The sequence below is a fragment of the Dromiciops gliroides genome, chromosome 3, assembly GCF_019393635.1.
Source record: "Dromiciops gliroides isolate mDroGli1 chromosome 3, mDroGli1.pri, whole genome shotgun sequence".
Classification (NCBI taxonomy): Eukaryota; Metazoa; Chordata; class Mammalia; order Microbiotheria; family Microbiotheriidae; genus Dromiciops; species Dromiciops gliroides.
Genome location: NC_057863.1, coordinates 625,047,348 through 625,073,760, shown reverse-complemented (window position 1 = coordinate 625,073,760; position 26,413 = coordinate 625,047,348). Strand labels below are relative to the sequence as shown.

General features: G+C 42.0%; 1 protein-coding gene across 4 annotated transcripts in view; it reads left to right on the top strand.

The window, feature by feature from the left end:
* The window catches only part of UBE4B (ubiquitination factor E4B), a 125,555-nt gene that overhangs the window by 56,332 nt on the left and 42,810 nt on the right, over nt 1-26,413 (top strand). Inside the window, exons 5-11 of one of the 4 annotated variants that reach the window (XM_043992123.1) lie at nt 7,342-7,486; nt 9,757-9,985; nt 10,487-10,873; nt 11,604-11,759; nt 21,509-21,650; nt 22,595-22,695; nt 24,072-24,186. In XM_043992123.1, coding sequence (XP_043848058.1) covers nt 7,342-7,486; nt 9,757-9,985; nt 10,487-10,873; nt 11,604-11,759; nt 21,509-21,650; nt 22,595-22,695; nt 24,072-24,186 — 1,275 coding nt within the window. The remainder of the gene's footprint in view (nt 1-7,341; nt 7,487-9,756; nt 9,986-10,486; nt 10,874-11,603; nt 11,760-21,508; nt 21,651-22,594; nt 22,696-24,071; nt 24,187-26,413) is intronic. The other 3 variants (XM_043992125.1, XM_043992124.1, XM_043992126.1) reach the window with 3 other exon arrangements.

Genomic DNA, 26,413 nt, shown 5'->3' with positions numbered 1-26,413 from the left:
TGACTTCCATGCAAAGGTGAAAATGGACTAGGAGGGTGAAAAATATGTTGTCTATGTAAAGAATGAGAGAGACCAGAGATGGATTTATTACACAGAACCTCATGCTTTTACCTCCTGCATATTTAATTAAAGAAAATGATTTAAAAGTAGTAGGCATGGAGAATACCAACTACATCCTTTCAAAAGGAAATTGAATATATTCTATAACAGTAAGTCAGTCTACTAGCATTTAGGAAGAGTTTACTATGTGTCAGGCACTGTACTAACTCCTGAGGATACAAAGAAAGGCAAAATTTCATCTCTGCCCTCATGGGGTACTCTAAAGCAGGAGACAACACAGAAGTCACTGTGTAGATTAAAGCCAAGTCTTGGGAAGGGTTTCTTGCAGAACGTGGAATTGGAAGTGACTGACTAAGGATGTGTGAGGCATTTCTGCTGCGTCAGTAGTTTTTGTATCTTCAGACCACTTGAAGAGAAAATTAAAGTTAATTACAAAGCTGGAAGAAAGAATAAAAATGAAAAGTATATGACATACTTTAAAAATAGCGGCACCTGTTTTAAAGAAGTGATTGGTGATGGAAAATGGGATAAGAATGGAAGACAATGTATAATAACTACATTATTATAATTTAAAAATTCAATTGATCACAAGATCAGAAGAACCTAAAAAAAGAACCATAGCCTGCAAACACCTGATTTCCTTTGCCACAAAGAGATCTCTGTGTGTGTGTGTGTGTGTGTGTGTGTGTGTGTGTGTGTGTGTGTGTGTGTGAGAGAGAGAGAGAGAGAGAGAGAGAGAGAGAGATGAGCAGCTTGTCTCATAAAAAAGAAATAATGGAATAGAAAGCCAGTTTGAAGCAAGAGATCCAGCTAAGCTAAATCTTGCCAATAGCATTTCGGAATAAAGCTGGAAGGAAGCTAATATAGAAATGAAAGATTCCCAGATTTTTTTTATAGCAAACTCTTTTCCACCCTTAAGTAACATTGAGCCACCACACTGATTGCAGTGCCACATTCCAGGATGTGCAAAGCATCCATAGGGGAACTCTTTGCTAGAAGCTACATCATTAAGAGATCATTACACATTCAATGGAAGGCTATGCAGTAGACAATGTTCCCTGTGCTCATTGTTTGTTGAGTGTTCGAAAAACAAAAACAAAACATCCTCTTAAAGGACGGCTTCTTTCCCCCCGTTTATACATGAAAATGATGCAAGATGTTTTGAAAGATACAATAACAGAGATAACCTTGTTTGAGGACTCTCTGACCATTAGCATTCCATAAAATAGGGAGATGTGTGTTTGCCGTCTACCACTGTCATGGAAGAGAACTCCCTTATAAGGTCTTATGTTATAGATGGTTGATTTCTTCAGATGCTATTGTAAGGGGCTAAAATTCTAGCTAGTCTATCTGAAATATCTGAGTAGTCGCCAGTCAATTATAAGCTTTAGCAAGAGTTTAGACTTTTAAGCATTTATTAAGGAGAATAAGAATTTGGTGAAGAGAGATTCAGTTGTCTCTCTCAGGGAGTCCACATTTCTGCTCCACTCTCCACGAGAGTCCTGATGAAAGAGAGAGAACCACCCCTTCTTCATCCCACCAGCCTCCTGTGAAGCTGGGAATATCCCATACACACACACACACACACACACACACACACACACACACACACACACACACACAGAGCTCCAAGCTGATTGGCTGGTAGCTTTGATAGACAGCACCCACGAGCAAACGTCACTTCCTGACAAAACAAAGAAAAGCCCCATGGCTTGCCCTCATGGTGCAGTTTTCTTACAGTAACTCTCCAGCAGGTGGCATCACTCCAATCGTTACACTATGATTGTTATAACTCAGTTTTGGTTTATATTAAGCCCTGGAACCTCCTGGATAATATATATTCACTCACTCAAATGATCTTTGCCTTATCTACATAGGGAAAGCCAAGTGAATGAAGAATGCCCATTTTTCATGGTGTGTCAAATAGTTAAAAGAGCAACAGAATGTGTGTGTGTGTGTGTGTGTGTGTGTGTGTGTACATACATATGTACTCAGAAGCAGCACTGCAAATGGGCAGTGAGTTGGGTTTAGAATTAAATAGGGGGCAGCTAGATGGCTCAGTGGATAGAGCACCAGCCCTGGATTCAGGAGTACCTGAGTTCAAATCCAGCCTCAGACACTTAACGCTTACTAGCTGTGTGACCCTGGGCAAGTCGCTTAACCCCAATTGCCTCACTTTAAAAAAAAAAAAAAAAGAATTAAATAGAAGGTGGCGCAGTGGATAAAGCACCAGCCCTGAATTCAGGAGTACCTGAAATTCAAATTCAAATCCGGCCTCAGACATTTGACACTTACTAGCTGTGTGACCCTGGGCAAGTCACTTAACCCCCATTGCCCTGCCCCCCCCCCCAAAAAAAATTAAATAGAAAGAAGAAGACAGGTTGGATTTCCTATGGGAAATTTGCAAAGCTCCATTAATGACCCTGAACTCCTCCCTGAAAAGTGCCCAGGGTCACACAGCTAGTAAGTGTCAAGTGTCCGAGGCTGTATTTGAACTCAGGTCCTCCTTACTTCAGGGCCAGTGCTCTATCCACTGCCCCACTTAGCTGCCCCATGTATGCGTCATTTTTAACTTCTAATCAGTCATCTAAACCTTTAAATTTTTTTTTCCCCATAGACTTTCATTTCCTATGCAAGGGAGTTTTGGGGGCCCTCAGTTCAGAACCTGAAAATTAGTGGGAGGAGCAGCTAGGTGGCGCAGTGAATAAAGCACCAGCCCTAGATTCAGGAGGACCTGGGTTTAAATCTGGCCTCAGACACTTGACACTTACTATCTGTGTGACCCTGGGGAAGTCACTTAGCCCTCATTGCCCCTCAGAAAAAGAAAATTAGTGGGGAAAAATATAATTCCATCAGTTTGATCTCATTGTTTTAGTGTGACTAGCTGTTTTGGGCTTGTGATTTTTGTTTTTGTTGTTTTTTTGTTTTGTTTTTGTTTTGAGGGACAATTGGGGTTAAGTGACTTGCCCAGGGTCAGCTAGTAAGTGTCAAGTGTCTGAGGCCAGATTTGAACTCAGGTACTCCTGAATCCAGGGCCGGTGCTCTATCCACTGCGACATCTAGCTGCCCCCGGGCTTGTGATTTTTGACATCTAATTTCTTAGTTATATCTCTCAGCTTTTTGTCATCCGCATATTTAATGAGCATGCCTTATGTAAATCGTCATCAGTAAAGATGTTGAAGAGGACAGAGCTCTGTGGCACCCTGCTAGAAACTTCTCTCCAGGTTGTCATCAGTCCATTCACCAGTGAATGTCTTTTGGGTGTGGTTATTCAACCAGCTACAGATCTAACTATAGTGTATTCCAGTCCATAAAGATTTGATGAAAGCCTGGGTGGGATTCTCATATCCCCATATCCTTTAGGGGGAGTCAGTCTAGGCAGGATGAGAAACTCTTAAATGAATTTGTCAAGACATAAAGAGAAACTATTTTGAAGAGTAGGTAAGAGGGACTTTGTCTAAAGAGACTGATGTGGATGCAAAGGGTACTCATTGGTCAAGTTAGATTTTCCAAAACATTTATATGTGGAAGCAGTGGTAGACAACAGGACAAATACAAAAATTTATCATTGTCCGTTGAGGGTAGCTTTAAGAGTTGTGAATCTTGAATACAATGGAATACTATTGTGCCATAAGAAATGATGAGCAGGAGGAGTTCAGAGAAACCTGGAGGGTCTTGCATGGACTGATGATGAGTGAGATGAGCAGAACTAGAAGAACATTATACACAGTAACATCAACATTGAGTGTTGATCTACTGTGATGGACTATATTCTTCTCACCAATGCAGTGGCACAGAAGAGTTCCAGGGAACTCATGATGGAAGAGGATCTCCAAATCCAGGGAAAAAAAAGAACTGCGGAGTATAGATGCTAAATGAACCATACTATTTCTTTTGTTTTTGATGCTGTTGTTTTTTTTTCTATTTTGAGGTTTTCCGTCATTGCTCTGATTTTTTTCTCTTATAACATGACTAATGCAGAAATAGGATTAATGTTATTGTGTGTGTGTGTGTGTGTGTGTGTGTGTATACACAGCAGGTAATCTGATATAGGTTTTATATATATATTTTTATATATATATATATATATATATGTATCAGATTACCTGCTGTCTAGGGGAGGGGGGAGGGAGAAAAATCTGAAATTGTAAAGCTTGTATAAACAAAGGTTGAGAACTATCTTTACATGTAACGGAAAAAAAATAAAATACTTTATTAATTTTAAAAAAAAGAGTCGTGAATCTTAGAATGAGTTAAAGCGAGAACAAAAAGCGAAAAACTACAGAAAAGTTCCTTTTACTAGCTCTCTATGCAGGAAGTAGAGGATCAAAGAAGGAATAGGATCATTGCTTAGGGGGATGAGACAAAGCACAAAAGCATCGTCATTTATTTTGCTTCTGTTTACTCTGCTAAGGAGAGAGCTTGGAAGGAATAGGGGAAAATGGCTGGTAGGGAGCTGAAGCCCAAGATAAGTAAAGGAATTAAGAGAAAGCCAAGCTACTTTTGACAGTTCAAATCACTGGGCCCAGAACAACTCCATTGCACAGTACTGAGAGTACTGGCACCTGTGTTAGCTAAGGTACTCTCCTGATCTTTGAAACATTGTAGCGGATGGGAGAGGTGCTGAAGAAGTGTAGAAGGGCAGATGTTGGCCTCTTGCAGAAAGGGAAGATTAGCATCCACACACTCTGGGCTGGCTTTGATTGCTGGCAGAATTCTAGAACATCTCAGAAAAGAAGCAGTGATCCCAAACTTAGCCTGGTTTCACAAAGAATTGGTTGTGCCAGGCTGACTTCATTCCCTTTAGGGTGCAGGGTTCTTAGATTTGTAAATCACAGGAATGGTAGAGAATAGATATTTATCTAGATTTCAGCAAAGCAATGACAGAGTCTCTCATATTATTCTTGTGGATAGGAAGGAGAGATATGAGCTGGGTTTGTGGAAAACCGGCTGACTGACTGAGCCCAAAGAGAAGCAGTTCATTTTCAGCTCGGAAGAAGGTCTCTAATTGATTTCCCCAGAGATCAGTGCTTGGCTTATAGTCTTGAATGAATGCTTTTATTAGTGACTTGGGTAAAGCCATAAATGTATGGGTATCAAATTTGCAGGTGACACAAAGCTAGGAAGAACAGATCATAAGCTGGATAACTGTCAGGAGCAAAAAAGATCTTGACAGGTTAGGCTCTTCGCTTGAATGTAATAAAGTAATAGTAAGGATAAATTTAACGTCTTTCATCTGGATTAAAGAAATCAGCTTTACCAAGCATAAGATGAAAGGGAGTTTGCGGATTTAAAAAAGATCAACTTTCCAAGTCTAAGTGTGACTAGACTACAGCTTTTGTAGCATAATAGAACCTCCACAAAAGCTAGTCTTAGACTTAGTCTTCATGAGGAGAGTCATGGGTCTGGGAAGGAGGGAGGAGATAGTGCTGCTGTACTCTGCCTTGGTCACCCCCTATGTGGAGAGGATTATGTTTGTACCCCATTGATATTGCGCAGGCTGCCCAGAGGACAGAAGGCAGGATGGTCAGTAGTTGGAGGAACTTGGCACCAATAGCCCCGTGAAGAAAAGACTTAGGGATAGGTTGTGTGTGGCAGTCGTGGCAATAGCTCTAAAGCATTTGAACACTGTCATGTGAGAGGGTATAGACTTACTGGGAAAAAATGAAAGTTGCTGAAAGACAGGCTTCATCTTGACAGTAAAGAAAACCTTGCTAATAATAAGAACTGTTCCAAAGTGTAATGAACTGTCTCCTTCCTTCTCTCCCTCCAGTTCTTCATTCAAAGACTGGGTGATTACATCTTGGGGTTGTTAGAGAGGCCATTCCTGGTCAGCCTGAGTTGGAGATGGCCTCCAAAATCCCTTCCAGCTGGGAGATGGTGTTTTTGTCTGATTAGCTGAAATTCAGCTGCCCTGTACTATAGCTTTTCTTGGTTATAACTAAAAAGGTTCAAATTTAACATATGTTCTTTTTGTGGTGGCAAGGAATTGGAAATTGAAGGGATGCCCATCAATTGGGGAATGACTGAACAACTTGTAGTGTATGAATGTAAAGGAATATTATTGTGCTATAGGAAACAATGAGCAGGCAGATTTCAGAAAAACCTGGAAAGATTTAAGTGGACTGATGCTGAGTGAAGTGAGCAGAACCAGGAGAGCATTGTACACAGTATCAACAACATTGTGTGAAGATCAACTGTGATAGGCTTGACTCTTCTCAGTAATTAGACAGTGGTCCAAGATAATTCCAAAAGACTCATGATGGAAAATGCTTGCTAAATCCAGAAAAAAGGAACACTGGAATCTAGATGCAGATTGAACCATACTGTTTCTTCTTTTTTTGTTTTTCTTTTTTGAGGTTTTTCCCTTTTGTTCTGATTCTTCTTTCACAGCATGACTAATGCAGAAATATGTTTAGTGTGATTCTACATATATAACCTATATCAGATTGCTTGTTGTCTTGGGAGGAGGGAGAAGAATTTGAAATTAGAAATCTTATGAAAACATGTTAAACTATCTCTACATGTAACTAGAAAATAATAAAATACTTTAATAATAAAATATATACAGAGCTGGGAAAAAATTCTAATGTTTGATTAGAATTGTTCTCAGTAATCTCTTCTTGGTTATTAATGATCATTTTTTCTGTTATTATTCCTCAAAATCCATGCACTTAAGCAGCCAGGGAAAGGGTTACCTTTTGCTTTTTAGTGGTAAATGGTTTGTGTTCAGAATGCGCATCTGTTTTAGAGAAGAGAAAAATGTCCCTATGTGTGGGTGAATAGGATGTATGGAGCCTTTTTGGGCTTTTTAACTTTAATATTGCCTGATGATGCCATTACCCTTTCATACTCCCCCAGAGAATAGTTTATAAACTGTGGAGCTCTAGATTTTGCACAAGTTCCAAGTTATAGTAATTAACTTCAGGAGATTGTTTCCTTCTATCCTATCAGTGAATTAATATTTTTAGATGATTTCTTTTTGTGCTTTGTTCATGATGTCCTTGAATTTCTGTCAAATTTTCTTCTTTTTTTTTTTTTTCCTTTTGGGTGTGGGGCAGTGAGGGTTAAGTGACTTGCCCAGGGTCACACAGCTAGTACATGTCAAGTGTCTGAGGCCAGATTTGAACTTAGGTCCTTCTGAATCCAGGGCCAGTGCTTTATCCACTGCACCACCTAGCTGCCCAAATTTTATTCTTTATAGAAATGTTTGACTCATGTTTTGCAAACCTTCATTTGAAATTTATGCCCCAAAAATATATCTTTTCTCTTTTCTAAAAGGAACTTTCATCAGGCTCTGAGGTCTCAGAAGAACAGGCCTTACAGCTGGTCTGTAAGATCTTTCGTGTCTCTTGGAAAGACCGGGACAGAGATGTCATCTTCTTGACTTCACTTTCTGCACAATTTAAGCAGAACCCAAAAGAAGGTATGGATTTTTGTCTTGTCATATGATTGTAATAAAGTGAGGCAGGATCTGAGAGTTATTTTCATGCTGGGTTATCTAAATTTACTTCTTAGGGTTTGGACTTTTGTTGTTGGCAGCAAGGACATCTGCTGGTGAGGCCACATTGGCCATTCATTTTCCCCTCTTTCTCCTGGTCTTATTAATAAACTCCATCTTCTGAATAGGACTTTTCTTTCAGAGTGAGGTGCCTGAACTTGTAATCACAGGTTATTGGTTTTTGAAGAACTCCATCTACCAGTGCAGTTTGGCAGCTCTTGAGAAACATGGAGTCATAAAGAGTTGCCAGGGGCACTTCAAGATGAAGGGCCTTCCCCGGAGTCATGTGGCCAGTATGGGGTTGTGTGGCATTGAAGGACATGCTGCTTGCCACTGGGTTATTTATTGTTTTGGTAAAGTTAACAGACTTTCGGGAACAAATTGTAAATAATTTTGAATTTTTTTGTCTTTTAAACTGTTTATTTGAATGGTTTATGGTAGGTATACTTAGGATAAAAAAAGTAAAAAATAAACTGTTTTTTGATTCCCGTGAAAGAAAACTATCTGAATAAATCAGTGGTCTTCATGACCCTCAGTATCTTACTCCTCAGTTCCAGGGATATACCTGGGAGGCCTATCATGTCATGATCAGCTTAAAAGGTTCCATCTGTGTCTTACGGATCTCTTAGGGCACGATTTGGACTTTGGGGTAAACCTATTTCAATATAACTTACTAGTTGAACTGGCAGAATTGAATATTGTGTTACTGGGATTTCAGTTTTTTCCCCCTTGCCATCTCTTCCATCAAAGCAATCCATTTTTCTTTTGACTCTGGGGAGATTCCCATCCTGGACCTGTGTGATTTTACCAGAGTAGGAATGCCTGGTCTAGAAATTTCCTAACATGCAAAATGTAAGTCAGCAACTGCTCTCTGCCTGCCCTAAAGCGTTAGATACTTGGTTACCTGGGTTATGGGAAGGTCAAAGGCTAAGTGACTTACCCATTGGCACCCAGTCAGTTGAACCTTTCTCTCCCTGACTGAAAAGCCTATTCTCTATCATCTAGCCCACGCCAGACCTCCAAATAACCAATTCCAGTTAGCAAAGACTGGCACTTTGAGCTCTCAATATTTTTTCTCCTGCTTGGCTACTTTTAACTAATGACCATATATGATAGGACAGATAGATTATTGGGGAAAAACGTTTTCCTGTGATTTCCAAGCAAATTGTCTTTTCCTTCTTATCTTGCTGCTTTTCCTGGGAAGGGAGACTGGTTTTCTGCCAAGGCAAAAAGAAAAACAATCCTTCTGTCCCCTTTCAGGTATAATTTCTCACATCTAGTCTTTTCTGTTTAGCCTAGACTCCAGTCTTGAGCCCAGCAGCTGTGTATTTTCAGACCTGGTCAGCACAATGCCAGAATATTCCTTATATCACTGCTCACTTGACAAACCCTTGGTAGTTCTGGATCCATATTTTGTTTACAAACACTTAATAATAACCAGATTATAAGTGTATGATTAAGCCAGGTGGTATAGGATAGTATTGTAAGGGGGTAAAATTCTAGCTATACTGTCTAAAATATCCAATGAGTGGTCGTCAGTAAATTATAAGCTTTAGCAAGAGTTTAGACTTTTAAGCATTTATTGGAGAATAAGAATTTGGTGAAGAGAGAGAGAAAGGCCTAGATTCATCTATCTCAGAGAGCTACAGTCTTCCTGCTCCACTCTCTACGAGAGCCAGCCTTGCCCCTTCTTCCTCCCACAAGCAAACATCACTTCCTAATGCCAAAGAAAAGCCACATGGCTTGCCCTCAGACGCCTTCTCCTCATGGCAGAGCTTTCCTACAGTAGCTCTCCAGCAGGTGGCGCCATTCCAATCGTTACAGTGTGAAGACACTGATACTTAAACCAAGGGAAGGAAGGCATTTCAAGTACAAGGCAGATGTGACTTGGGTGAGTATGAAAAAGAGGGAGAAAGAAATTCTCAGTGCATTCTCGGTAAAACTCTTAGGAACTTAAGCCATCTTCACATGTGGTTTGCCTTAGAGGGTAAAGAACACTCCTGGTATTTGTTTTTCTTACACTTCAGTAACCATTGCCTCCACCATTGAAGGGATCAGGCTGAGCCCCTGTTGAAGTCAGAAGCCGGTGCCTGAGACACAGACTTTGAGACCGAGTTCCTGTTGTCTTGGGTTGGGGCCGCAGACGAACCTCTGGGATACAGACCCTAATTTCCTCTGTCCTGCTTTCCCAACAGTGTTCTCCGATTTTAAGGATTTGATTGGCCAGATTTTAATGGAAGTGCTAATGATGTCCACTCAAACTCGAGACGAGAATCCTTTTGCCAGTCTGACAGCGACTTCCCAGCCAATTGCAACCGCAGCCCGGTCACCGGACAGAAACCTGATGCTTAGTACAGGCTCCAACCCAGGAACGAGCCCCATGTTCTGTAACGTGGGTTCCTTCAATGCCGGCTCGCTGTCCAGGTCAGCATGGTTCCATTTGAACAACTCCTTGAACCCAAGTTAGCTAGGAGCGGAGGCACTGCGGGAGTTTCTCCTTTGAGGTTCCTTCGTTAATGACTTTGGATGAGGTGTCACACGTGTAGGGGTGGATTTGGTCACCAGAGCTGCTATTATCTTCTCTCTTGGTATTCTGCTTCCTAGTTAGGTTATTGGAAGCTTACATTTTGGGAAACAGATGTTGTGTCTTATTAGCATAATGAACTTTGGAAGTAGGAATTAGAAATGCTGACTCTAACACTGTCCAGCATTTAGCTCATTACAAATATATGCATGGCAGATGTGTGCCCAAGGGCTCAGGGAAAAAACAGGTGGGGTCCTTGCTTTATGGGCCCAGAGAGGAGGGAAGCACAATGTTGGAAAGCAAGCTTTCCTATATTTTGTATAATCTTTCCTACTTTCTTTCTTCAATTGCCTTTTTCTTCCCCTTTCTCTTCTTTTTTTTCCTTTCAACGATTAATTTAGCCTCTATGACACTAGTCCAACTCCCAATACCCCTTTCTCAAGCTATGTGCCAGTGACGAGCTCCTCTTGTACCTCACCTTCCAATGCAGCCGCTCCGATATCTGTGCCTTCCATTTCGCTCAGTCCTCATATTCCAGGAGAAAGCCCTTCAGGAAGCCAGGCTTCGTCTCCGAGGTATCGCCCTTATACTGTGGCCCCTCCCTGGGGCCTTTCGACTTCTCCCACCCTGCGGTCCTCGAGCCTCTCCGCTTTGTCTAGCTCACCAAGCCCGCCTGCCCTGTCGACCAGCCCTTCCAGACAGAGACCCACAGCCATGGGCCCACCCTTGTTTCCTGCTTCTCCAGGTCCCACGAGCAGGCGCCCCTCTGCCCTAAGGATTCCTTCTAGGTATTTTCTCCAGAAAAGAGTTGTCTGTGTGCAGTGCTGGGGACTGGGCAGTAACAGACTTTGGAGAAATTGGTTTAGCACTAACTTTAGATACAAGCATTTGATTTTTCTGTTTTGAGTTTAATTAATAAATTGTGTGGCTAACTAGTTGGGTAGGCTCTAATCCCTGAACCCATGCTTCTGCCAGCTGTGGATGGAGAATGTCATAGGGTTGAGACCTGCAGAATCATGGTACTCCTTTGCCTTCTAGTTCTCATTCTACTCTCTTCTGCAGAAAGCATAGTTGTTGGCTAATTAACCTCCATAGAAGATCAGTATAGAATTTGAGTGTTGGTGCTCAGCGGATCACTTTCGATGAACTTCTAGAGTATTGATTTGAAGTGCACCTCATTTGTAGAGAAGCTAGTTTCTAGTGTTAGCTACCCTTGAATTACTGTGGCAGGATATCCCTCCCTAAAGTTAGTAAAGATGAGGGCAGAGCAAATGCCAAGGGCTGTTAATCCACGTGTGCTTGCATGCAAATACGCCTTCCTTAATAAGCAGTATCACAGTTCTCCTAACCCAGTCAGTCTCCGTGTGTCTGCTTTATATTTGCACACTTTGGCTGACCTTGGTGTTTGCATGTGGGTGGGGACTGTTCTTGTCCTTCGGAGGGAGAGCTGTTACCGAGCCTTTGGTTACCTGCTTTCCTACGGTCCCTGATGGCACTTCTTTGCTTTTGCTGTGCTAGTCCGTACGACCCTCCTTTCTCCTTCCTCTTCCTCGCACTTTCTGATATGTCTGGGGACAGTAGTGATGAAGAAAACGAAGATGAGGATGGTGACGATGAGGATGAGGATGAAGGTGGTGGTGATGATGACTTGACTTGTGTCCAGTTTGGGTCCAGGTATCAGAGGAGTGGAGCCTTATTGCATGCACAGGCACTTAGGACCAACTAACCTTTCACTTCACAAGCCCTGTTCTAGTGGCTGCTTCGAAGGCATGCTGGTGGAAGAAGTGAGGTGTGTGGAGAACAAAGAACTAGTGCATGTATCTGCAGATAAGAAAGATAGCTGGACACGTGGGGGCTTTCTCTTAGATACATGGGATAGCACAAAGGCATCAGTAGCCACTGATAACAAAGGCAAAAAAGTTTGGCCAGTTATTTGTTAGACTGGGTTTAGATGGTCAGTTGAAGAGTCCTCCATCTCATATATCAGTTACATAGGCCAATGTCGACAGTAGGCAAGAATATTTTTGTAATGTTCTTTAGTGGGCAGCTAGGTGGCGCAATGGATAAAACACTGGCCCTGGATTCAGGAAGACCTGAGTTCAAATCCATCCTCAGACACTTGACACTTACTAGCTGTGTGACCCTGGGCAAGTCACTTAACCCTCACTGCCCTGCAAAAAACCAAAATAAATATAAATAAATATAATATGTAATGATATAAACATAAATAAAATGTTCTTTAAAAGTTCATTTATAGTCAAGTGAGAACCTCTCACATAAGATAAGCCATTTTCTTCAGTAATAGAAATATAAATTAAAATACATTTCATGACTGCATTAGTTATTCTTCCCTGAGAATCCAGAGAGGTTTGTTGTTGTTTTTTAATTTTGTTGGTGACATTATTTAAGAACTTTTTTCCTAGTCATATTGCCCCCTAACTTTGCCCTTTACTGAAGATTTCTTCTGGTCAAAATTAATATTCACTCATCATCCCTGTCTAAAAGTGACTTGAAACTGTAAGTAGAAGACAGAGTCTCAGCAAGAAGGCAGAAGTCAGATATACCCATAGTTAAATCTGGTTGTTCCAAAGAATCATGAAGATGGAATGTGAGGCTATTCTTAAGGTACTTACTGTTTGGGTATATTGTTGGATCTGGATACTTAATTGTATTGGGCTTGATGTTGTCTCACCCATAAATTCATAGATAGCTGGCAGCTTGCTTATGTAAAATCAAAGCCCAGCACAATCAATACAGTTTCCATGGCCTGTTGCATGGTCTCTGTTAAAAGTATTTTTGTGGGGCAGCTAGGTGGCGCAGTTGATAAAGCACTGGCCCTGGATTCAGGAGTACCTGAGTTCAAATCTGGCCTCAGACACTTGACACTTACTAGCTGTGTGACCCTGGGAAAGTCACTTAACCCCCATTGCCCCACCAAAAAAAAAAAAAAGTATTTTTGTTGCTCCAGTTCAGATGAATTATCTTTAGAAACAATACTTCCCCTACCTCATACCTATCAGTTTAACAATCATTCTAACAATGTGTTGGTGATGGGTACTGGGGAGTGCTCTGATTTCATGGTCTTAATTGATGGGAAGAAAAGTATTGAGTCAGGTTAATCATATATTCCCTCCTGATCCCCTAACTCACCTAAACACAAACATATCTTGTATCTTAAATAGAAAAAAAAAATGCTTAAAATCTAAAATCACCCAGCAAAAGAGGAGGACTCACTTTGTTAAGTTTCTTCTTGTTCTGCTAGAACATTTGTTTTCCTTTTTCTTTTTATATATATATATATATATTTTGGAGGGGGGGGGTGAGGCAATTGGAGTTAAGTGACTTGCCCAGGGTCACACAGCTAGAAAGTGTTAAGTGTCTGAGGCCGGATTTGAATTCAGGTCCTCCTGAATCCAGAACTGGTGCTCTATCCACTGCGCCACTTAGCTGCCCCCACTTTTTATAATTTTTATTCCATTTTTTAGATTAACTACTTTTCTTACTCTCTCCTCTACTTTTCTCAGAGTATTCTCTTAAAACTAAGAATTTTTAAAAGAGGGGCAGCTAGGTGTCGCAGTGGATAGAACACCAGCCCTGGATTCAGGAGGACCTGAGTTCAAATCCGGCTTCAGACACTTAACATGTATTAGCTGTGTGACCCTGGGCAAGTCACTTAACTCCAATTGCCTCACCAAAAAAACAAAAAAGAAAGAAAGAAAGAAAAAAATTCCACAAGACATAGTTGTTTTTTTAAAACTTTTTTTTTTAAAGGTGGATGTGATATACAGAGCTCCAGATCTTTGTCCCCCTGCCTCCCCGAAAAATGTCTTTTCCCTTTTTCCCTTGGGTCAGTCTAATTTCAGTCAATTTTGATTGTTTTCTTCTTTCCAGAAGAGGTCACATAGCCAAAAAGGCTTAGCTTTCAAATACCCCCCACCCTCAACCATCATACATAACAGCCATGTGGGCCACCAAACCCCAGGCCACTGGTAAATATTTTTAAAAGATAAATAAAAATGCAATAAAGTAAATAACATTACATTTTAAAACTAATTCAGCATGCCATCTACAGGGCAGACTAGTGACCACCAGTTTCTTTTTGAGTTTAACACCATTGCTCTAGGTAGTTCTTGAGGGCTCTAAGTTACAGAGAGGTGCCAGCCTGCATTGGTAGAGTCTGACAGTTAATTGCATTTGCTGCTAAGTCACCACAGAGAAACTGGACATTGACGTGTTTGGAACATAGTTTGGAGTTTTTCTTCCTTCCTCCTTTTTGTATTGGTATCGTTTTTTGGGTTTTTTTTATATATATCATTGTCATTTCCTATTATATTGTTCCTCCCTTTCCTACACAGAGAGCCTTCCCTTTATAACAGTGAATAAAAAAGACAGGGAAAAAGGCAGTTGTAAGAAATGATGAGCTCTATCATAGAAAAACATCTATAGAAATAATGAAGAGCGAAATGAGAACGTTGTATACAGTAACAGCAGTATGCTTTTAAGAACAACTTTGAGTGACTAAGTCATTTTGACTCTTATAAAAACCCAAATTAACTACAAAGGGCATATGAAGGAAGATAACTATCAGCATCCAGAGAAAGAACTGATAAATAAAAGTATGTATAGAATGTTTTTTATGTGTATTTACATATTTGTGTCTAATGGCAGCCATCTCTAGGGTCTGGGGTGAGGAGGGATGGGGAAAATAAATTGTGTGTGTGTGTGAGTATGTTTATGGAATAGCAAATTGTAGGTTATAGATTTGCAGTTGTGTACGATCACTTTTTCTATTCTATTATGTTATAGAAATGCTTAGTTTATTAAGTTCAGAATAAAATAAATAAAATTTTAAAACCATGTCTGAACAACAACGAAACCACACTCGATAGGTTCCTCAGTTGTTGATTATCTTCTTGGTTTATACCTCTGCCATGAATATTTGGGTGTGCATGGCATTGTTCTTTCTGTTTCCCACCTCTCTGGGCATCTGTGCTCAGCAGTGCAATATGTTGTTAAGAAGATAAGGATATTTTAGGTTGGTGTGATTTCAAGTTGCTTGCCAGAATTCCTAGACCAATACTTAACTCTGCCCGCAGTGTGTTAGGGTATCTGTCCACACACAACCTCAGTTATGCCCATCTTTTCTCACCTTTGCCAATCTGACAGGGATAAGGGAAAACCTCAGTGTTGCCCAGTCATGAATACTCTGTAATTCTTTGGCTAAGTGTTGAGCCTTTGACCACTTAGCCAGTGAAGAGCAATTCTTGTTCTTAGATATATGTGTTAGACTCCTGTATATCTTGGCAACATTTGATGTGAAGACCATTGGCCCTACTTCCAGCCTGACTCCTGCAGCTGTTATGCAGGGGAGCCAGCCATGTAAAGAAGGGGCCAGTTGTTCCCACAAAGTGCTGCTACCAGAGAAAAGGCAAGCCTACGTGACTGAAGAGGCAAGACATCTTGAGGGAGATGCTGGAGGCAACACATTCCATGCCACTGCCTCAACCACTAGTTTCCCTCAGACCCATATAAAATCAGCACCAAACCCTGAGCCAGAGATCCCTGGGAGTAGGAGGACCTCCAGGCTGCTTGCCCTATTTATTTCCCATTCAGTCCCCACAGTTGTCATCTAAGGAGTGTTAATCTTTGTGTAGATACAACCTGACAACTATTTCTATAGATGCTGTTAGTTACAATGTTGACTCCTTAGGAAGATACTGATAATAAACAGAATTTTATTATGAATAAATTGTGGACAGTTATGGGATTCGATCTTCTTTACAGCCTTAGAAAATAAGCCTTTGCCAGCTCTCAAGATTTAGAGAAGGTAGGGGTGAAAGGAATAGCTAGAAATCACACTGATTGTTTTAAAGCAGTATTTGGCAAGATCAATGAAGAAGCCTATTCTTTTCCCCTAGAATTGGCACTTTAAAGATTTAGCTAATGTGAGTCAAGTCACTTGAGCATCTACCTCTTTTTTTTTTTGCTGTTGGTCAGAAAACTAAGTAAATGAAAGAAGATTGGAAGGGACACTATGTTTTGTCTCTACTTCATGGTAGTGATATCATTAGGAATGATTCAAGATCCTAGGTGAGAGGAGCTTTTAGTACAGAGGTGCTCCTTGTCCCAGAAGTTAGATGTAGTGATGTGACAGAACCTTATCTGGAAGAAAATGTGTCCAATTCTTGGTTGGGGAGAAATGGAAATTGACTTAACCCTGCCTAGACCTAGCATAGTGGGAATTTGAATGTCAAATACCATGTTCTTCTTTGAATGGGGAAGTAGAAAAACAGAGTAGGCCTACAGATTGCTGTTCTTCCTCCAGTGGTGATGTTTTGTGTTGTGAGACATGACAATACATCAAGAATATTTTTTCTTTTATAACTTCCATTCATAAAGCTTTTCACCTGTCAAAAAGCGCAAATGGATGTAACTTGTGAACAAAAAATTGATATACAAAATCCAGCCTTCTCAAAAAATAGATATTTTAGAAGGTGATTTCTCACATGAGTTTGTATACTATCACAGAATGTTGGAGTTTGACAGGACCGGCTACTTCAAACTGGATGTGAACAGCAATCCCCTCTAGAGCAAAGCCAGGCACTCGTCGTCCAACCTTTCCTTCACTTACCAAAGGGAATCTATTTAGCTTTTGGATAATGCTCACTGTTAGAACCAGAAGTCAAGACTAAATTTGCTTCTTCACAGCTGTCACCTATAGATTCTGGTTATGCTCGGGTGCCAACCAGAACAAGGCTTCATAATAAAAGCTTTTAAAAATACTTGGTAATAGTTATTATTATCTTCACATTTCCTCTCCTTCCCTTCTTACTCCTCCCTCCTCCCTGTTTGTTTGCATCATTAGTTCTTTTACGTGATCCTGTGATGTGGACATATCCATTTGCCCTCCAGTTTTTCTTGTTTTGGGAACCTGTGCTTCTCTGCATCAAGGTGGTGCAATGGATAGGGTGCCAGGCCTTGAAATCAGGAAGACTTGAGTTCAGACTGGCACTTCTTTGCTCTCTAACCCTGGCCAAGTCACTTCATCCTTTTTGCCTCAGTTTCCTCATCTGTCAAATGAGCTGGAGAAGGAAATGGCAAACCATTCTAGTATCTTTGCCAAGAAAACCCCAAATGGGATCATGAAGAGTCAGACACGACTGAAAAGACTAAACAACAATGACAGAGCTTCTCTATATCATAGACTGTGGACCCAGAAATTTTTCTTGAATTCTTCATAGAACCACAGAATTTGGGAGAGGAGAAGGTGCTGATTGACCATCTACTTCGATTCATTCATGAAAGAGGCCTCCAGTACGGCATGCTGATGAGCAGTAATCCAGCCTTTAGCTTGATCACAGTCCCTCAGAGCCCAGGAATGTTCTCATTGATTCCTGACATGAAGCCCAAGCTTATCTCTTTCTAGCTTCTTCCTGTTGCTCTTGGTTTTGCTCTCTTGTCCAAACAGAACACGGGCAGATTCTCTTCTATGTGAAGATGGCTTGTATGGCCTCTTTAGTCTTCTCCAGCCTAAACATGCCCTCAGCAGATATGCACTCAAGGCTCTTTACCCGCCCCTCTTGCTCTCTGAACTCTTTCCTTCTTCTCAGTGAGCTCATCCAGCTGAGCTTTCCCATCTGAAAAGAATACTCCAATGGCATTAAATATTCCTGGAAGCTCTGCAGCTCTTTATTTAGCACTGGATTGCATTAGATTTTTTTGCTTCCATAACTCAGTAATGGCTAATATGGTGTTTGCCACCCATTAAAAATCTTTTCAGAACAGCTGTTGTCTATCCATGCCTAGCCCTATCTTGTGCTGCTGGTTTGGGTTTTTTTACCCAAATAACAGCTGTCCCCTATCAAATCTCATGTTACTGCATTTGGCCCAGTGCTCTAGCCTTTTTGGATCGTAAATCTAATATTCATTTTATTGTTTTCCTTCCCTTCTTGGGGTTGTCTCCTAATCCAGATCATTAATAAACCTGTACAAGAGCCCAGGGACAAGTGACCAAGCAACTGAAGGCAGCATGCACTTATTAAGCACCCTCTGAGTTCCGGCCACTGTGCTAAAGCACTGGGAATACAAGTGAATACAAGACAGAAACAGTCCCTGCCCTCAAGGAGCTTGCAGTCTCATAGGGAAGACAACATGCAAATGAGAAAGAACACAGAAACTAGACAAAGACAGAATAGGTGGGTGATAAGAACTAGCATTAAGAGGGGCCAGGAGTGGGGCAGCTGGGTGGCGCAGTGGATAGAGCACCAGCCCTGGAGTCAGGAGGACCTGAGTTCAAATCCAGCCTCAGACACTTGACACTAGCTGTGTGACCGTGGGCAAGTCGCTTAACCCCAATTGCCTCAAACCCACCCTCCCCCCCCAAAAAAAAAAAAAGGAACCAGGAAAGACCTTGCAGAAGGTGCCAACTGAGCCAAGACTCAAAGGGAACCAAGACTTAGAGATGAAGAGGGGGAGAATTGGAGGAATGGGAGACAGCGTCTTGTGTGGCCAGTGTCATTGGAGGGGAGTGAGGTATAAAAAGACAGAAAGGGTAGAAGGGAGCCAGGCCATGAAGGGCTTCCTGTTTGCTCCTGGAGGCAGTAGGGAGCTACTGGGGAGGAGTGACGTGGCCGAATTGCAGCACAGACTGGAATGGGGAGAGATTGGAGGCAGAGAGACCAGCTATTGCAGCAGTCTAGGTGTGGGAGGTGATGAGGGCCAGAGGAGAGAAGGGGGCACATAGGAGAAATGTTACAGAGATAGAAAAGCATTGGGGCGTGAGAGTGAGGAGCCAAGGATGACCCCTTGGTCACTGGAACCATGGTGGTGTCCCAGATAGTAACAGGGAAGTTAGGAAGAAATCGGCTGGGGAGGGGGGCTGTCTTGGGGAAAATATGTTCATTTGGGGGCATATTTATTCTGACATGTGTCCAGTTAGTCAGGTGGAGTGCGTGACTGGCAGTCAGGAGAAAGGTTAGGGTTGGCTAGATAAACCTGAGGATCCTGTGTTTGAGGGAAGAATGGATGGAGATGGAGACTGAGAAGGAACAACCACTCAGGTAGCAGCAGATCAAGGAGAGAGCAGTGAATGCGTGATGGTTGCACACAGGCTCCACACACGTCACCAAGGATGAGTGTTAAGAACAGGCCTCAGCACCCATCTATAGGACAGGTGACACAGAACCATTAGCAACAGCTGTGGGAATGTAGCCACCTGATTGCAATACATCTTTCTGTCTTCTCTGCAAGAATTCTTTTTTTTTTTTTTAAGTGAGACAATTGGGGTTAAGTGACTTTCCCAGGGTCACACAGCTAGTAAGTGTTAAGTGTCTGAGGCCGGATTTGAACTCAGGTCCTCCTGATTCCAGGGCCAGTGCTCTATCTACCACACCACCTAGCTGCCCCTTAAGTACTTTTAAAAACTTCAAACATCATTTTGTTGAGGACCTACTTTTAGTTTTTTATTTTATAGGAAGTGAGAAAAGGCATTTCTTTCTCTATCCTGTTGATCACATATTTTCTCTAGGAAAGCCCACTGAACAGTGGTCACCGGGTGTTTTAGTGCAGACAGACGGGCACCCACACTTTTTTTTTTTTTTTTGGTGAGGCAGTTGGGTTAAGTGACTTGCCCAGGATCACACAGCTAGTAAGTGTTAAATGTCTGAGGCCAGATTTGAACTCAGGTCCTCCTGACTCCAGGGCCAGTGCTCTATCCACTGCACCACCTAGCTGCCCCAACCCACACTCTAGTATGAGAGCCCCAGGCTTGCAATAACCTGCTCAGTGACACCCCTCCCCACCCCCTACATTCTGTCTCCCCCTGCTTGTCTCGGTAGGTAGGGGGTTATTCATCTGGTATTTCTTTGCAGTGTGGAGATGTTGGTATCAAACTGCTCAACAGACACACAAGAGTCTGGCAAATTGCACCAAAAATCATTGGCACAAGAACAAAAACAATATCGAGGTCCTTTTCAGGGTTTTCTTTTGTTTTTGTCCTTTCTAGTGAAGAATAAGCCTCTCAGGAAGCCAAATGGTTAGCACACCTTCTCAGTCAATGGAACTGGCCCAGGGTTACCTGCCTGCTTCTTTAGTCTTTCAGTAAAGTTAGTATCTTTTCCAGACATAACTAGAGGTAGAAAACCAGACACAAAACTGGCATTATTGTCATCTTGTTTATTTGGAAATGTCTTCTGATCCTTGTTCCCAGAGAACCAGGTGCAATTTCTGGTCACTTAGTGCAGATATGCACAAGGTCCCTTTTCTGACCTTGTTTCCTTTGCCCAAAATTGCAGCTCAGGAGCTTTTCTCAGATTTCTTGGGATTTTGTCCTTCATGGTTTGGTGACTTGGCAGTTTCTCTTTATTTTATTCTTCCTGGCCTCTTCTGGATCAGCATTAACTTTTGGGCCTTCAATGTGTATCAGTAAATCAATTTATGAATTAAAAATGAGACTTGGTCTGTGCTGCTGATTAATGATCTTGCCTCATTTGCACTTTTCCACACTAACCCGTGATGGATTTTGGATCTCTTTGGAAACTCCTAAAAATAATGCCTTGCATTTTAATAGTACTGCACAATGTATGGAGCACTTTTCTATCCATTTTCCCCCCAATTTTATCTCTTAAAAGCTTTGTGAAGTAAGCAGAGCAGATGTGTCCCTTCCTTCCTTCCCTCGCTCCCTCCCTCCCTCCCTTCTTTCCTCCCTTCCTTTATTCCTTCCTCCTTCCCTCTTTTCCTTCTTCGCTTTTAATAAACTGAAGCATGTCCAAAGACCCTGTATCATCTGGCAGCTAAGTGACCTAGCCTAGTGTACTGCCCATATTTTCTAATTATCCATTGCTCTTTTCACCTTGCTTTATGATGTGTTGATAAGTTTTCAAAAACAGGATACTCTATCAGATGTAAAACTCACAACCTAATGATGAGAAAAAGTTACTAATCTCCAAGCCTGATAAGGAATGAAGAGGATAGGAGTTGAAATTGATGAGACTCTCAGTGCCATGTCTCACCATCCATCCACAATAGCCATGAATGGCTTAATGCCGAACAGAAAAGAGCCTAGGGACTCCAGACTGGGGTTTGAGCATCTAGATGACTGGAAGTTTATCCAGGCCCAGCCTTTGGGTTCCATAAGCATTCCCCCGCCCCCAACAGTGGTGAGGCTGATTCTTGAGATCTAAGGTGTCCATGACTTCTTGTTTCTCCTTGAAGTGGTCTAAACTGCAGCTGCGGGTTTGTTGTGGAACAGACAAAACAAGGTGTCCAGGTGTTGTGGCATGGTGGTTTATGCTTTGTGTGGTCTGCAGGGTATCTAACAGGCTTTCTGCTGTGGAAACAAAATGTGATCAAAAAGAATTAATTCAAGAAGGTGGTATTAAAGAAGGTTCATTTTCTTTTTCTTCTTCTCGCCTTTATTTCCCAAGTTTGGGAGCCTCTGGTGGGGCGAGTACTTCTGATTCCTGCAGTGACCATTTCACCATTGAAACGTGCAAGGAGACAGATATGCTGAACTACCTCATCGAATGTTTTGACAGAGTTGGAATAGAGGAAAGGAAAGCACCAAAGGTAGGCTGGAGTTTGCTGGCAGAAGAGCCAAGCACTGGAGATTTCTGATAGGGAACAAAACATGCTCTTTTGGCGTGGGGGGGGGGGTGTCAAGTGACTTGTCCAGGGTCACACAGCTAGTAAGTGCCAAGTGTCTAAGGCCGGATTTGAACTCAGGTACTCCTGAATCCAGGGCTGGCGCTTTATCCACTGTGCCACCTAGCTGCCCCACAAAACGTGCTCTTCATAAACATTAGGTGGTTGTCCCCACCTCCTTGGGCCCCTCAGATCTAGTGGTTGGCACAGCATGGGGAAAGCTCTCTCCAAGCTAACATGTGGAAGAGTGGTTAGATTGTTTTGTTTCAGCTGGGGGGACCCAGCTCCGGGAAATCAATAGAAGTGATGCTGATAGGAGAGCTGCCCAAGACATCCCTCAGGATGGAGTTTCTCTCCTTGTCTGTTTTATATTGGGGATTCTTGTCCAAGGGTTGGTGAGATTCTTTAAGGGAATTCCCATTTTGGATATGCCTTCTATGCCCCTCCCACTTTTAAATTGCAAAAAAAAAAAATTCGTTGTTGCTACACTGGCTTCATACCCACAGAAGGGCCCAGTGGAATGTGATATCCATGGGTCTGCTCTGTCACAGAGGTCATTTCTAGCTCTACATATGCCCAGGACTGGGGGACGCTAGGTTAAATGACTAGCTCTGCTTTTTATTTCAAGAGCTTTTTAATACCACCTCATGGTTATTAAGAGCACGTTTTGTTCTTGCCCTGGCAATAAGCATCAGAACAGCAAGAAATCCTGTCACCAGAGGAGATTTGATTACAGAATGTTTTCCTTTGACTCTGAATAGGGGAGAGAGAAAATTCCCTTTCTGTGAGCATTTTTCTGGAGACAGTTTTCGGCATAGGAAAGGATTTCCTTTGTCTCTGCCATGACACCCTCCACCTTTCTTTTTCAGATGTGCAGCCAACCGGCGGTCAGCCAGTTACTGAGCAACATCCGCTCACAGTGCATATCCCATGCTGCGTTAGTGTTACAGGGCTCATTAACGCAACCAAGGTATGGAGCATTGGGGAATTCGTGGAGCTTTATCAGGGAGAGAATTATCGCCTTTGAAATTGCATAATTTGCACCGTTTGGGGAATCGATGTGCTGTTGTAACTGTAAGCCCTAGTAAGCCAGCAATCTCACTGAGTTCTAACGTTTTTTCCCTCTGTAAGTGGAAAGCACCTATCCATCTCTAAAATCCTGGGATTCCTGGATTTTATTTTATGGCTTTCCTTTCTTTCCCCTCACCCCCAGGTCCCCTGCCCCCCATGCTTTGTGGCATATGTGAAATAAAGATTGAAATAAATTAAAATTTGTTTTATTTTATTATTTTTGTTTGGTTTTGTGGGGTAGTGAGGGTTGTTAAGTGACTTGCCCAGGGTCACACAGCTAGTAAGTGTCAAGTGTCTGAGGCCGGATTTGAACTCAGGTTCTCCTGAATCCAGAACCAGTGATTTATCCACTGTACCACCTAGCTGCCCCCAATTCATTTTTTTTAATACTCTCTTAAGATAACAGGTCAAGCTTTGTGGAATATATCAGAATCATTGAGTCAATTAAAAAAAACAAACAAACAAAAGCACCAGGGTTTAAAAACAAAACAACCCATCAGGATGAGCATGGATTAAATAGTAATCTGGTAATCAAACCCACAGACTACTTTTTGTGGATGCAGGCTAGATCAGCTTTTGGTTATCAGTAATAGAGAAGAGTGAGGGCCAGAATGGGCCAAAGGATTAAGTTATCTTCAAATTAGTTACACCTGGTTCTGTAATACAGTTGCCGCCGTGCCCCCCCCCCCCCATCACCTACCTATCCTTCTATCTCATATTTTGCTTTAGACTGTGGTTCAAAGTAGCTCACATTCCCTAAGTAACAGTTACAGTAGCAGAAGTTGAAGTGTTATCATCATCTGTCCTGGGAGGGCCTGTAGAGCACACGGTGTCAGGAGGGGTCTTAAAGATTTGCTAAGTGTCTGTTCCCCTCCCCTATTTTCAGATGAGGGTTGAGAGAGTCCATGCTTGCTTTTTGCTAGTAAAACTTTCTTGCCTTCTCCTTTCCTGCATTCCTTTGTTTGGCATTCCTCTTAACTCTTCCTATCAGCCCCTTCCCTTTTTCCCCCCTTCCCTTTCCTGGAGGGAGAGGACACCATGGTTTTGAAAACCCTTGTTATGCTTCACCAAAAAGGCCACAGAGAGGTTTGTAGGTATACAGGTAGGAAATAGGTTTTCCTTCAGCCCTCTTGTAAATGACTAACACAGAATATCCAAATAATTTTAGCACCTAACAACTCAAGTCTGTTGCTTTTAATGTAAGATTCTGTAGTTTTCTTTGGGTTGGATAGTAACGAGTGGCTTTCATTGTTTTTGCTTTCTCTGTAAATAAAGGTCCATGCAGCAGCAGTCTCTCTTGGTACCCTATATGCTGTGTAGGAACCTCCCATTTGGTTTCATCCAAGAGCTGGTGAGAACAACCCACCAGGATGAAGAAGTGTTCAAACAGGTAAGAGGCTTTTGGCCTCTCAGTCACTCAGGCTGCTGAGTGAAGGGATATTGGGAGATGGGGCTTGTGCTGCATTTCCAAATATGCAGTAACTAGTAGTTTCCCTTCATGTGAAGGAGGAAAATCATGTGGTTTTTGTCCAAAAAGAATTTTTACCAGTTATTCCTTCCATTGGGAAGGAAGGACATTTTAATTTTTTTTACATAAACAATAAAACTTAAAGGATATAGAAATATGGATTTCATATAATATTCATTTCATTAAAGATTATTCTTCATTTGCACTTTTTTTCAACTATTTAAAAAATGTAAAAGCCATTCTTAGCTCATGGACAGTAGGAGGATGTATTTGACCCCTAGGATACAGCAAAAGACATTTTCATATTAGATTAGGATTTGGGGGGGCAGGGCAATGAGGGTTAAGTGACTTGCCTAGGGTCACACAGCTAGTAAGTGTCAAGTGTCTGAGGCTGGGTTTGAACTCAGGTCCTCTGAATCCAGGGCCAGTGCTTTATCCACTGCGCCACCTAGCTGCCCCCTAGATTAGGATTTTTAAAATACTCTTCTCCTTTGAGAGGTCTCTTTCTCTCTCCCCAGCTGTGAGGAATCATTCTTTGCTCCTCCTTGTTTGTCCTTATCATGCTCTACCTGTATTTTCTCTTCCCCTTTTAGGTGACAGGTCTCTTTTTCTCCATCTCTCTCTTCCCAGTATCCAGCAGGTGCTTTGTAAATGTTTATTGAATTGTGAGCTTGATTAGGCAGTCCACAAATTTGCTTTGAAAAGTGTCACCTCCCCCAGTCCCACTGAGTGATTCCAAGAAGCATCATGGTAGAATAAAAAGTGCATCTGACAAATGGCTGAGCATTGCCTCACTGTGCCCCTTGGGAGTGGGGACAAGTCACTGAAGATCCCTGGGAATGAGTTTCCTCTTCTGCAAAATGATCTCGAATTCAATAATTCATCCCATACTTATTATTTTGTTTTTTGAAGGACAATGAGCTTTAAGTGACCTGCCCAGGGTCAGACAGCTAGTAAGTGTCGAGTGTCTGAGTCCATATTTGAACTCAGGTCCTCCTAAATCCAGGACCAGTGCTTTATCCACTGCACCACCTAGCTGCCCCCAAGATTTGATTTTTGATTATAAGTATTAGCTCGCCATTTTAGATGATTACAAAAATCTGTTCCTTCTACTCTAGCTGGTTCAATTATAGCTACTGAGCTAAACAGTTCCACTGCAGCTTGTGCTCCATTCATCTCAAAATCACTTAGAGAAAGAGCCAACCAGAGGAGCCTTTGTCAAGCTCTGCTTTTTAAAAGCAGAGGGTGGAGAGTGTTTTCACCAGTCTTTAGGCCTGAGGCTGTGGATCACCACCAATTCAGTTTTAGACCTGAGTCAGTCAATAAGGATTGTTAAAAAAAAAAAAAGTAATCCCAGGGCAGCTAGGTGGCACAGTGTATAAAGCACCGGCCCTGGATTCAGGAGGACCTGAGTTCAAATCTAGCCTCAGACACTTAACACTTACTAGCTGTGTTACAATGGGCAAGTCACTTAACCCTCATTGCCCTGCCAAAAAAAAAAAAAAAAAAAAAGGACCTGAGGGCAAGATGTGATGAACAAACTTTGTAGTGGCCATATGCCCAGAGTATTATAGGGACATATTTTTAAAATTTGTGTAGCCCCCAAAACAGTTATCTGGTGACCGTCTTGATGAAAGCAGGCTGTCTTTTTGTTATGTTTTGTTATGCTGTATATCTCTTTGGACTGGACTGTTTGAACTAATAGAATAGATCTGGTTTTGATTTTGATGTTCCTCTCCCCAAATTGAGTAAGAAATTTTCCCCCCTAAATGCACGAGTCTGAGGACATGTGGAGAAAACAGCTTTGATTTCATCACACATGTCTTAAACAGGGGACCTTCTAGAGAGGAACTTACCAGCTGGCTCTTTGGTGAGGTTGTCAGGGGAGGGAATCTGCCCTCCCCTGGAAGGCCCACTTAAAGGGCATTGAGGCCACAAGGTCTTCCATCCTTCCATTCAACAAACGTATACTTGCCAAGCACCTGGAAGGGTCTGATGAGGTCTGAATTCCACGAGAGTCTGTTGAGCCCCTGGGTCCTTCGGGGACTCAGAGGTTGCTGGGCTATGGTCCCTTCTCAAGGACTTTTGGAGCAAAAGGAATAAAACTAGAGTAAGATACAGAAATTGGCTGGGCCTTGATCCTTCAGTG